General features: G+C 35.4%; 1 protein-coding gene across 1 annotated transcript in view; it reads right to left on the bottom strand.

The window, feature by feature from the left end:
• Positions 1-14,384, bottom strand: part of LOC150089573 (uncharacterized) — a 183,973-nt gene that overhangs the window by 126,535 nt on the left and 43,054 nt on the right. Inside the window, exon 4 of the mRNA XM_090368672.1 lies at positions 105-177. Within this exon, the coding sequence (XP_090224798.1) occupies positions 105-177 (73 nt within the window). The remainder of the gene's footprint in view (positions 1-104; positions 178-14,384) is intronic.

Raw genomic sequence — 14,384 nt, 5'->3', positions numbered from 1 at the left:
AATGTATAAAATTTTGTAAAATATTTAAAACTTTGTATGAGCATAATAAAATTAAAAGGGCTTATTTATAAACAGAGAACTCCAAAAGAATTAGATTATTATACCATTAATAATAAAATCATGATCAGATGCACCATCTTCAGTAAAGAATTCCTTGCCTATAACACCAAGCGTATGCTGACAGAAAAAAAAATAATATACAATATACACACATGTAAAAGTCAATCAATAAATAACACAGAATGGGCTATATATTTTATGTTGAAAATACATAAAAATATATAGCATAAAAATATATGAATACATAAAAATATGTAGCATAAAAATATATGAAATACATAAAAATATATAGCATAAAATATATTTATAAATATATTTTTATAAATTATAAAATATATAACATTAATACAATTTGAAATACAATTCAATAACAAATTCTTGAAGAGCCATTGGCAAATATCACTTGGTGTAGCCTCCCTCAAAATCAACATCTTTTTGCTAGTGACTCTTCAAAGCTGTAAATTCATGCCCGAAAATTCTTTTTTTTTTTTTTTTTTTTTTTGTGCTTGTAACAAAAAATAAAATAAAATAAAATAATGGCTACTGTCATTTGGGATTAATATTGGGTAATTCTTTTCTTCATTTTTTCGAGGAGAGAATGACTATCAATAAAAAGATATACCATATTTGTTGGCTTATAAGACACTGTGGTATGGAAGATGCACCGTAATTTTGGAATTTTCATTGGAAACTTCCATTGTTAATACAATTGAAATTTAAAATTCAACAAAAATAAAACCCAAAAAGCCAATAAAGAAAGGTATAGGATTATTACTCTTATTATTTTAGTATTATTTAACTTCAGATTCATTACTGACTTGATCATCATCCTCTTCATTAGTATCACTCTCTTACAATAAATGATCATCAGTGCCATCCACTACATTACTTGTAACACATTTTTTAAAGGACTTGACCACAATTTCAGTCTTAACATCATGAAATGGCTTCAGCACCCATTCACACACTTGTGCTATTGATGGACGTTTCATTCTTCCCATAGGTTCGTGTTTTTTTTTTTTTTTTTTTGTTGGTTGTTGGCACATCAGCTTCTGTGGCCATAATGCACCTCCCAAAGGTTTTGCATTTTACTCTGATCCAAGCCCGAGGTGGGATTCGAACCCGCAACCTTTGGGTTCATAGGTTCGTATCATGGTTCTCCTCTATCATCCATTTATTCCACTGCTCCCACATGTTATTCTTGAGAGACTTATTGATGCTGACATCTAATGGCTGTAACTGGAAAGTTAAGACACCCGGAATTTCTGCCAATTCTGTGTTCATCATTTTGGCCAGTTGTTTGATGTTTTCAGTCCTATGTGCTCTAAACTGATCCCATCTAGTAATGCATTTTATGCAGTAATCCACCAGGATGCTTGGACCAAACTTTTATAAACTAATCCTTGATATATTCTCCATCCATCCCTTTGGTTGTACAAGTATGTGAATTCCATTTGGCAGTTTATCTTTCAGTCAAGTTTTTCATTTAAAAATTAATATTAGCAGAAGTTTGGTCCCATCAACACAACAAGTTAAAACTGCGGTGTAGGTGTCTTTTCATGTCCAGTGGTTTTAATAGTTACAGATTTTTGCCCTCTCAGATTTACAGTTTTATTGGAAATTCTGTTGACATCAAAAGTCAACAGAATTTCACCCATATTCCCGATTTGGCTAAGTTCGTACTTGAATCGTTTTCTAGCATTAAGGACAAATTTATGGAAATCTAATATTTTCTGTTCTACTCAGCAGGCATTCTCTGGCTATTCTAGTTCTTGTGCATAAACTTAACCCTTTTCTTTTCATGAAGCAATAACACCAAGATTCAGTTCCTTTAAAGTCATGTATCCCAATATCAGCTGCTCATTTCCATGCTTCTATTATCATTTTAGTACTCACTGGATTACCCATGTCTCTAAGTTCCATTATCCAACTACACAAGTTTTCTTCCCAATTTGGCCATTTAGGTGGAATTTTACTAAAGGTTGTGCTTTGTTTTATCAGCTTCTTGTAATAAAACTTCCTGCTTCCTCTATTCACAAATCTTCTTCTCAGTAGACGGTGGTTCGAAATTTCATTCTGCTGTTCTGTTCCCATGTTCTTTGGCATATTGTACTACTTTTAGCTTAAATCCAATAGTATAATTTTGCCTTATGATGTGCCTGCCATAGATTAGGGCTGACATGTATAACTGGAATTCACTTGTTACTCCAACAACAGCCTCTAATTATTATACGTTAACTCTGTTTTTTGCATGTGCTGTATTGCCACTTTCGGCTTCTAAGACACAGGGTGATTTTTTAAGGTATTTATAAGGAAAAAAAAGTGCATCTTTAAGCCACAAATATGTTACATTTTATCCTTAAGAATATTTCAAAGGGCAATAAAAACTAAGGGATCCATGTTAGAGGGATATCCAATAACTTCACATCAAGATAATGCACACATACAGCACAAGCAAAATTGGAAAAGTATAGATTGAATTTACACCACAATCCTGATTACAATCCAGACCTTGCTCCTTCAGACCTCTTTTTTCTTTTAGGTGCATTCTCATATATATATATATATATATATATATATAAAACTTTTTTTAAGAATTTAATGGTATAAAATATTATTAATTAATTAATTAATGGTTTATGGACCAGGGACACTGCTAAATTTAAGCAGAAAGAATCCAACGACAATAATGGATACATAGTTGGAGAGTATAAAGGTAGGTAGATAGTGTCAAAGTGCTAACATAACTGCAAATGCGATTACAGTGAACAAAGAAGAGAAAGATGATAATAGTAATTAGAAATATTTAATGCCGTGTGTCCTATGATTTCAGAAACAGAGGCTGTACTTCTTGCCATTTTTAACTTTGATTTTGGCAGCCCCAGAAGAAGGCACTGAAATCATAGGACACATGGCATTAAGTATTTCTAATTACTTACTATTATCATTTTTCTCTTCTTTGTTTGCTGTAATTACATTTTCAGTTATGTTAGCACTTTGACACTATCTACCTACCTTTATACTCTCCACCTATATATATATATATATATATATATATATATATATATATGAGGTGTGGAAATCAGGTTCCTAGACTTGATAGCCACACCTCATGCAATTAAAAGGAACACAAAGTTAAGAAGCTAAAAAATATTTTTATTCAAAGTAATTACCACTTGATTAATTGCACTTATTGCACTCTAAAAGTTTCTGAAAAGAGTAAGCAAAAGCATCTAAAAAGATTATGTTCAATTTGGCAGTTACATTTTTCTTTATGTCCTCAACATCCTGAAATCTCTTTCTTTTGAGGCCAGTTTTCACCCTGGGAAAGAGTCCATTGGTGCTAAATGGGTGGAGGATTGATCTGTACAATGGCAATGGCATGCTTCATCAGAAATTCACAACAAGTGCAGAATAGGAAGTGGCATTATCAAGCAACGGCCAGATGCCTTTCTCTTGAAATTGTGGCCTCACCCAGGAAATGCACTTTAATAGTCTTTGAAGCACCTGTACAAAGGGTACTAGGAAAGTTCTGCAATATGACGCAACAATGAATCACAGGAAGCTGCTTGTTGCTGCATGTTGAGACATGTTCATACGTGCATAGTAGCCGACGCGCCAAGTTGATGGGCTCAGTTATTCATTAGTAGTGAGAGTGTAAAGTGCTTGCGATGGCATCGTGGTCACGAAATGAGATAAGGAGAGTTTTGCGGTATAATTTCGTGCGTGGTTTAACCATAGACCAGTGCTTAGAAGAAATGACTCTTGCACTAGATGATGATTGTCCACATCGTACAACGATATTCAGGTGGTATAGAGAATTCCAAAGGGGAAATTTCACTCTGGAGGATTCTGAGAGGCCGGGAAGGCCACGAACGTCAGTTACGGAGGAAAACGTTACTGCTGTGAGGAAAATGCTTGACGAAAACAGGCGAGTGACCTACCAACAGATAGAGGATACTTTGGGCCTAAATGCACCAGCAATTCGTTCGATTCTGCAAGATCATTTGCACGTGAAGAAACTTTGTTCTCTCTGGGTGCCGCATCAACTGACTGAAGAGCAGATGACACGACGTGTGACTTGGTGCCGGGAGATGTTAAAAAAGTTTGATAAGGGACAATCTCGGTATGTGAACAACATCGTGACAGGTGACGAGACTTGGCTGTACTATTACGATCTGCCGACCAAGGCTCAAAACAAAGTTTGGGTCTTTGATGATGACGGCACACCCGTAATTGTCAGAAAATCCCGATCTGTAAAGAAGAAAATGATAGCTGTATTTTTCAAATCGAGTGGAATTGTGGAATGTGTCGTTTTGGACACGCAGAAGACAGTCACAGCTAAGTGGTATACTGAACAATGCCTGCCTAAAGTCATTGGATCTATGAAGAACCTGCAGCCAAAGTCAAGAATGGACATCTGGTACCTCCATCACGAAAATGCTCCAGCTTACCGCGCCAAAGCCTGCACCGAATATTTGACCACGACAGGACTGAAACTTCTCGAGCACCCTCCCTACAGTCCAGACCTTGCTCCCTGTGACTTTGCACTGTTCCCGCATGTGAAAATGAAGCAAAAGGGAGGCGGTTTTCCAGTGATGAGGACCTTCTACGGGCTTGGGACAACGAGTGTGCTTTACTCTCTAGTGAAACTTGGCAGAACTGGTTTAAAGATTGGTTTCGGAGGATGGAGAGGTGTATTGAATGTAGAGGAAATTACTTTGAAAAAATTAAATAAACAAAGCTGTATTGCAAAACTTTCCTAGTACCCTTTGTACATAGAACAAATTCCTTGTGAATCAAACCCTGTTTGTTGAAAAACATGACAGCATTGTCTTGATCCTGGATTTCTGTAAACAAAACTTTTTTGGCCTTGGTAATGATTTTTAAATCCACTGCATGCTCTGATGTTTCTTCTCTGGATCATACTGAAACACTCATCTCCAGTGACAATACAGTCAAGGAAATTAGAATTGTCTTGGCAAGTCTGGATGAAGTCTTGACAAGTCTGAATGAAGTCTTTGCATGATGATACCCTTTGCTGCTTTTGCCAATCCACGAGGCTGAGAGTGGCACAAACTTTGCACAGACTTTCCTTTCCCTAAATCTTCATGCAGAATTTGACAAATCATCTCCTTATTCTTATTCAATTCATCAGCCATCATTCTGAGGATCAAATGATGATGATCTCTTGCCACAATTTCCTGAACTTTTGCAAATCTGTCTCCATTTGGAGAGGCTGACAGATTCCCATTTCTTGGATCATCACAAACATCCTCATGTCCATCTCTGAACCACTTACACCATTTAAATACCCCAGTATGACTTAACAATTCATCTCTATAAGCAGTTTTTAATATTTCATACATTTCTTTTGCAGATTTTCCCAGTTTAAAGCAAAAGTTGATATCCACTGCAAAACTGTGACACAAAACATTAATGCTATTAATGAACTAGTTGTTACTTGCAACCTATCAGCTACTGGACAATCTCTGTACCATCTGTTGGAGGAAGTTTGGACTACAACGTACCGCTTCCATTTCTTTTCAAACTCAACAAACATGACCACAACAGCACCAGTCTAGGAACTTCATTGCCACACCTCATATATGCATCCTACTGTCTTCACCAAGTTTGTCCATCCATATGCAAAATCCATCCACTGGGAGTTCCTCCCAGTGAATGGATTTTCATGAAATTTTATATTAGGCCATTTTAAAAATATTTGTTGAACCAAATTTTTTGGTTTTTGGATGCTTCTCCAAGATGGATCTCAGCTTTTATGGCTCTCTGAAATATTCTTAAGGATAAAAATGTCTTTTGTTGATAGTCATTCCTTCCTCAATATAATGAACAAAAAATTATCCTATACAGTTCCCAAAATACAATAGCCATTATTTTTTTGTTAGACTTAGAACTCCATGGTCTTTATGATGGGATGTTCACTGACTGGCATTGTTTTATGATCATGATGATATATCACTACATTTTATCACAGGTTATAGCTTCCCCTTTAAAACAGTTGTTTGTTAAAAGGTTTCAAGCAGACAGGGTACTGATCTTCATCCTTGATGTTTTCATTTCACAGGTAAGAAACTTTGCAACCCATCAAAAAGAAATTTTCCTGTAGCCACTATTCTGTAATGGCTACTATTCCTTTAGGCAAGGGGTGTCCAACCTGTGTGCCACATGCAGTCCATTCCTTCACATTGTGTGGCCTACAGCCATGTAGACAGCCTTAACAAAGGTTATGCAACCACCAAGTTTAAAACTAACTTTTCACAAAATACAATTTCACATTAACCTTTAAAAATATACATTTTTAGTAATATTCAATTTTTCTATATTGCATTCTTGTGATATTTTATGTACTACTTTCCACCGTATAGTAGTTATAATGACATTTTAACAATGTCATTATAACTACAGGATTAGTCCGTCCATTATTAGTCCAACAATCATGTAATAATGTAAAAAAAAAAATAAACAGTGAACATAAAAGTTGATAAGAAAAATTTAATTCTATTTTGTAAAATACATAATTAGTAATAAGGAACTATTCTTGCAGCCTGTAACTACTATTCATGAAAACCCATGAACTCTTGACCTTTATATCTGAGGTCTTTTATATGACCTTTATATCTAGCTTTATATCTGAGTTGACTCCTAGCCAAAAACGGTGGGACACCACTAATTAAACAATAAAGCCATTCCACTTGCAGTAATGAATACTGACATTTCTCTTCTTGGTTTTTGATCATCAATATCAAAATTATCCTTTTGAAACATTCTACCCATCTATGGACTTTATGTGTGTGAATTGTGTCTTGTCCATAAACATGAAGTTGTTTTCTGTGGATTGAAGTGGCAAAACAATCATTTGTCTTGAACAGATATTCAATGAAAGAACACTGCTAACTGCATGTCTTTATCTTTCAATTAAAAAAAAAGATAAAATACTGTAGTTTACAATATTTATTGATAACTAGTTATAGATATTTATGCCAAGAATGCAGCATATCCTGTTATATCACCCATCTTACGATGTGCATTTCAAATTACCTGACCATTTATTTGACACCTTGTCGGCCATGACACATGCAAAAATTCTAAGTTATGTTGTTGTTATTTAGTTTTTTAGGAGCATTAGCAACTAAGGGCATATTGCTCCGGGGATATGCGGTAGTCATTCCCTGACCTTTCCGCATCCTCCGTATTTGGTGGCTCACAGGCTCAAACCCTGGTCTAATCAAGAAGCGTGTGCTACGCACTGCTGCTCCTGCCCACCTGGCTATGGAGGCGCCCTTCTAAGTAATGCACACAAAACTCACATGATGCCCTGCAATGGTGATTCAGAATAGGAGCTAAAGAGGCTATAGCCCTCATGATGAAAATGATTTTTTTTTATGTAATGCTTAAATCTCAAATGATTCTCCAGAATACTGCTCTAGCTAGAGCTATGCATCTGGGCCCCTTAAACAACAATGGGAAAAATTACTTTATTAAACTCTATAAAATAGAAAAATTTATTTTTTACAACAGTGGATTACTGTATAAAGAAAAAAATTTTGATTTTGAGGACCTCACAACAGTGAAAAATCATTTACTTTAATAATTTGCTTCCTCTTGAGCAGGGCCTCCTACAGTTAGAAAATGCATGCTGCAATTTGTTTGTTTGTTATTTGGCTTTTAGGAGCATTAGCAACTAAGGCCATATTGCTCCGGGGATATGTGGTGGTCATTCCCTGACCTTTCCGCATCCTCCGTTGGTGGGCACGGGCTCGTCGTTGTTGTTTTGGTTTTTAGGAGCATTAACAACTAAGGCCATATTGCTCCAGGATATGCAGTGGTCATTCCCTGACCTTTCCGCATCTTCCGTATTTGGTGGTGACGGGCTCGAACCCCGGTCTAATCAAGAAGCGTGCGCTACGCACTGCTGCTCCTGCCCACCTGGCTACGCATGCTGCAGTAGTCACACCACTCTGTGTAGACTGTATAGAATTGGAAGAAAAACACATCCTGAGAAAATAAAAGTTGAGGGGAGGTCCAAACCTATATAGTTTCCAATATTGTATACCAGTATATGTATTAATTTAATATATGTAAACAATAAAGTTTTTTTTATTGATGTAATTTTTTATTAAATATCTGGAACTGCACTCTAGCATATTTCTGTAATAACCAAGTTTTTAAATGTGTTTCCACAACACTAAAGGTTTTAGTGTTGTGATTTCTTCGTTCTCAAAAATATGTAGGGGAGCAATGAGAATTTTAATTTATATAATTTTTGGAACCCCATGTGTGAGTAGGAAGGCCTGAAAGGTCTATGCTGCTCAAAAATTCAAAGCAGCGCACAATAATAAAATGATAACCCCCCCACCATGGCTATGTTTAGAAAGGTAAGTGGAAAAACACAGAAATGGAAATAAAGTGGGAGGAGAAATGTGGAGGTAGGAAAAATCTGAAAATAAAAAACTTCAACAACAGAAGCTATATTGACTATGTTAGCCCTGTAAATATAACATGTATGCCTGTAAAATTAACTTTCTGCTATTTTTTTTTTTTTTTTTTTTTTTGATATATATAAAACTTTACACACACACACACACACACACACACATATATATATAATTAGATTTTAGATATATAAAGATTTTCTTTATATATATATAAATCTTTATAAACATATATATATAAAGCATTTTGACTACCATTTGGATTGCATTATTTTAATTTCGGTAATCCAAATTTATTTTCCAAAGAGGTGGGGGGGGGCGCATTTTAGCTTAGGGTGACCAGACATCCCGTTTTTAACGGGATTGTTCCCTTTTTCAGCCAGTGATCCCATGGGTGCATTTTAGCTTAGGGTGACCAGACATCCCGTTTTTAACGGGATTGTTCCCTTTTTCAGCCAGTGATCCCATTATTCCAAGAAAATGTAAACGGGACGCCAAATGTCCAGTTTTTTTAAAAAAACGCTTCCTGTTTCTTATTTTTTCCTCTTTTTTACAAACTAACCTAACTATGCAACTTTCTGCAAATTAGTAAAGAGGCTTACCCTATTTCTAATAGATGGGCACTATAATCCAGTAAGATATGATTCAGATGGCTTTCACACAGTTTCCACAAGTTGCATTATAATGCACACGACAGTCGAGAATATGACAGTCAACTTTTGTTTGTAGCATGGTCAACGTGATAGACATGTGCAAATGAATTTGTATTTTCTCTGGTATTTTTCAAAGTATTGATGTGTTGGTAGTGATGTAAACTTTACTAGAAAGGTCTGGTAATTAATTATAAATTCAGTTTGCTGACAATAGGTTGTGAGATGCCCAAGTGAAAATGTAGTTTCACGGACACATTGAAATAAGAATTCCCTTTCCTAACTGAAAGTCATAATATTAATGGTAAAGTTTTATGCACTGTTTGTACAGCTGAATTTGCTGTTGAACATGGTGGTCATTCAGATATTACACAGCACACTGCTAAAAAGAAGCACAAAGAAGCAGTTGCAGCAAAAAGTGTAAGCCGTAAACTAACCTCTTTCATGACAACACAACAAGATGTAAATGGTGAATGGAAATGTCTCGCTGCACAAGAAGGATTGCTAGCTTTCCACAGTATCTAGCATAACCATTTGTTTAGATCAGTGGATTGCACATCTAGCATCACACAAAACATTCTTGAAAAGTTTCACATGTGAAAATGTGAAAGTATAGTTGTAAATGTACTGGCTCCATTTCATTGGCTCTCAAAGATCGTCTGGGGAGCACACTAAGGCAATAAGGAATGCGGAGTATGGTAAGTCCACCGTGGCCGAGCATTTTTGGGAGAAGCAGCACCAGATCTCCCCGGACGATGCTATCATCACCGATCGGGCACATAAGTTCTGGGACCGCAAGTAGCTCGAGAGTTCGTGGATCTGTTCCACAGTGAACATTAATAGAGATAGAGGAACGTGGATCCATCCCCTCTTTGAGGCTACTGTCCTCAGAAGGGATGAATGGTTCCATATGACCCACTCTCGAGCCACTTCCGATTCCATAACACAAGAGAACGGAACACGTGGGAATGAAACACGTGATGAGTACCATGAACCTGCTGGTATTTAAAGATGCACCGCAGAACAAAGAAAATACCGCTGAAGAAGAAGAAGGCAGGAAATTGTCTCGATAAAACCATAGCCTTCGAAAGCTATGGTTTTATCACTTTTAATTTAGTATATTTTAATGTATTTTATTGTTCTTAACCCAGTATATTTTATGTATATTTTATATGTATATTTCATATATTTTAGTTGTAAAGTTAAATATAATTTATTGTAAATACAGGCAAATATAATTTATTGTAAATACAGGCAAATATAATTTATTATAAATACATAGTTATCAAGATTCCAGTTTTCGTTTTCGTTGTGTTTTATTTCTACATAAGGTTGGTGAAAAACATTTAAAACTACAATATGTATTATCTTATGTTTAAAGTATTCAAACTTTAAACAAAGGATTCACAGCTTTTTGCTAAACTAGTGCTCCCATAGTCAGTGGCGGATCTTAACAGAAAATGTGCATTATCTCGAAAACAGTTAATTTGTGGCCTGATGTTCACTGGGACTTTTTTGCTTATTTTAGTTTGTACTTTTCACCTTTAAATTATTGACCATTTTTGAAACACCCTGTATAAGTTAACCAACAAGATAGCGTTTTGTGGTGACAACTGCAACACCAACTTCGGAGGCATTGCAACAAAAGGCAAGAATAATATCTTTCATAAGTTAAGCAAGAACATGAAAATGAACATCTTGGGAGTAGGCTGTGCTGCACGTATCATGCATAGTGCTTTGCAAACAAGTGCTGATACATTGCCAATTGATGTGGAATCAATTATTAACAAAGTAAAAGAGAAAGAACCAGAGGCACTGAAATCCCGCAATTTTGTTGAAGTGGAATACAAGCAACTTTTAGGAAGTGTGAAGATGCAATGGCTTTCCTTGCTACCTGCAGTGGAAAGAATAATCGAAATGTTTGATGGTCTCAAGTCATATTTCTATCACAAGATAAAAGCCCCAAACTCTTGAGGGATTTTTTAATAATCCACAGTCCCTTCTCTGGTAAAAGTTCATTCACAGCCAACTTAAAATGTGTAATAATGCTATCAAAAAGATTGAACGAGAGGACATTTGTGGCAGTGAAGTGGCACAAGAACTAATTGCCCTGACAGAACAAATGCTCAATAGAAAGGAGCAACATTTTTTTTTGACATCTGCTGTCCTGGACCTCAAAATCCAACTGATAGAGGATGGTGTCATCAGAGATGTTGAATTTGCTGAAACTGTCACCAATTTCTACTTTCCTAGAATATGGGGAAAACTGGGCGAATATGTTGAAAACTGAAGCCTTTTGCAGAGTTATGTGACTTTAAATGGGTTTTTTTTCCCACACATCTATTCTATTATTGTGTTCTAAGCAAGACAAAGAATCTCGCCAGCATTGAGCCTGCTCAAACCATTCAAGGCCTTATACACCTCAATCAGATCATCTCACAGATGCCTCTCCAGAAAATGCAATTTGCAGAACTTAAGCCTACTTTGAAAAGAGGACCTTTTCATTCCTCTCACCAATCTTGTTGCTCTTCTCTGTACTCGTTTTAGCAACTCTATATCCTTTCTAAAATGAGGACTCCAGACCTGTACACAGCACTCAAGGCGTGGCCTGACCATTGCCTTATACAAACAGATAATCACCTCCTTATCCCTACTATCAAAATTCCTAAATATCATTGACAAGGGCCCTATAACCTGCTCTGGCAGCCTGTCTCCACTGCTCAGAAAACTTCATATCTAACTGCAAAATTATCCCCAAGTCTTTTTCATTCTCTACCACCCTGAGTGTACTACCACACAGTTGATATATTTCTCTGGGGTTACTACTACTCAGTGCTTTTTTTGGGACGGTACAGTGTACCAGCACCTTTATTAACAGTGATGTTTGACATTTGGATGTAGTGCACTTTGAAATTTGTAATATTCCAAAAAATTTTTTTCACAGTTTATCTACTATTCAAATAAGCTTAAAATTATTTAACTAAATTTGCATTTTTACTGTCTATTTTTAAGTTATTTTCTATATAAAACTGTATAACCATTTTTATAATTCTAAATTACTCAGTTTGGCCTCTGTTTAACGAAGTCCTTTTATAGAGAATTATTTTTAATTCCCCTTGGAAGTTACATTTAAAATAGTTTTCCATTGAGCGAAGAAAATTTTCATATAGCAAACGGATTAGGAGAGAATTAACTTGGTATGCACTGTTAACATTTCTGGCTTGTAGGCAATTTAAGCAATTGGTGCTGCTATGTGAATTAAGAGAGCTAAAGCATTCTACAACTTAGTGGTACATGATAATTAACAAAATTTAAAATGCTGTTTTAGTTCACTTTCCTCACGGACCATAGGATGGCCATCTTTGTGAATCAACCGTAAGTGCCCCTTTCAAGAATTAGAAAAGTGATTTTCTTTTACCCCGACAAATAATCATCTGTTGTTTCACGGAAGTGCATTATCCACATTTTTCTGTAAATTTTCCTTATCTCTGTTTACTGAGTCACAATACCTGAATATCTGAATGACACCGACATTTTGGACAGTTTCAAAAAAAGAAAAGAAAAAATTCGAATTAAGAACTAGTGACAATACCAATGACGAGAGAAAGAAAACAAGGAAAATGAAGGTATCAATCCTTCTAAACATGAATTGTTGGCATTTAGCGAAAGTAAAGTTAGAAAATTGTCAATTAGATTACAGTTAAATGAAAGAGATGCAATTCATGGATACCTAAAGAAGGTTTCAGAAGAATTGAAGCATTTGATGAATGCTCTGAGTACGATACCAATTTCATCGAGTGAGTGTGAATGAGGATTTTCACAAATGAATCTGATCGCCAGCCCAACCAGCACTTCATTGATGACAAAAACAGTTTCTTCACTACTATATTCTTAAAATTGTAAGGCCCACCGCTGACCTGCTTCAATCCAGCAAAATATGTCAATTTGTAGCTGCTTCGGAAACATCATTCAGCAACCGACACACAAAGAAGAAGAAAAGAAGTCAGCATAAGACAGGGGTCGGAAATCTGTGACTCGCGAGCCGCATGCAGCTCTTTTAACATGCCTTAAAACTGAAATTGAGGATTTGGAGAGGCAAAAGGCTGCCCTTGCAATTCTACACAAATGGACGATGATAGATGACTTTAAAATGCAGACCAAATTGTGTTTGATGCGGGAAGTAGCTTAACATACCCATATATAAATTTGAAAATATTTGCATTTGGACTTCTCTCAGTTTTTGGTTCAACGTATTTCTGCAAGCAAATATTTTTGAACATGAACTATATTAAAAATAAATTAAGAAACCGTCGTCTGAACAATGCAAGCATGTTTAATTACGACATACTTGCATGATGTTGAGAGATACTTGCTCAAAAAGTTCATCAACAAAAGTCACATTAATTTGTACCTAATTGGTTGTTTGTTACGTTTTTTCAGTATTAATAAATAATATTTCAAAAAATATATATTTTTTTTAATAAACACCTTCCCACTCTATTCCATTTCTTAAAAAACTCTCACCTCCCCCCTCCCAGCTTGAGCTGAGGTGTGGTTGCCAGGGGTTGGCAAAAAAGGTTGCCAACCCCTGGCATAGGGTGTAGGATGAGAACTTAATAAAAATTTGGAATATTCTACAAAAACTTTATTATGAAATTATTTTTACTTATGTTATTATTTTTTACTTATTTTACTCATTTTTTTATATACTTGAATAATAAATTTATGCTTAGTAAACTGTGTGTTAATACACTTAATTTGTTATTCTTATTCTAAAAGCATTACTACTAAAGTGACAATATCAGGGGAAAAAAATTAATTTTCAATTTTTCCTGATAGCAAAGAATGAGTACCGGCACCTATTTTTTTTACAAAAAAAGCACTGCTACTACTACATATGCTGACATATCAGTAGCAGTGAGACCAATATAAAATTTCTCATATTGGTATTCTGTAGAAATATTTTTATATCTATGCATTGTGATGGATGAACTATTTTCTGGCCCCTGGTGTAACCGTGTGTACTGTATATACACACTTTACACCATGGGTAGAAACAATATGAGAAATTTCATTCGAAGTCAATAATAAATAAATAAATAAAAATAATTCCTGTTAAAGTTGTGTAGTATATGGCAAAAAACACTAAATAATTTGAACAGGAATTTTCACAGATGATTTTTATTGTTTTTTTTTTTATTTTAACAATCACTTTTTT

Source organism: Mastigoproctus giganteus, chromosome 2, assembly GCF_048544385.1.
Source record: "Mastigoproctus giganteus isolate SK-2022 chromosome 2, ASM4854438v1, whole genome shotgun sequence".
Taxonomy (NCBI): domain Eukaryota; kingdom Metazoa; phylum Arthropoda; class Arachnida; order Uropygi; family Thelyphonidae; genus Mastigoproctus; species Mastigoproctus giganteus.
This window is presented reverse-complemented; position numbering and strand designations above follow the sequence as displayed.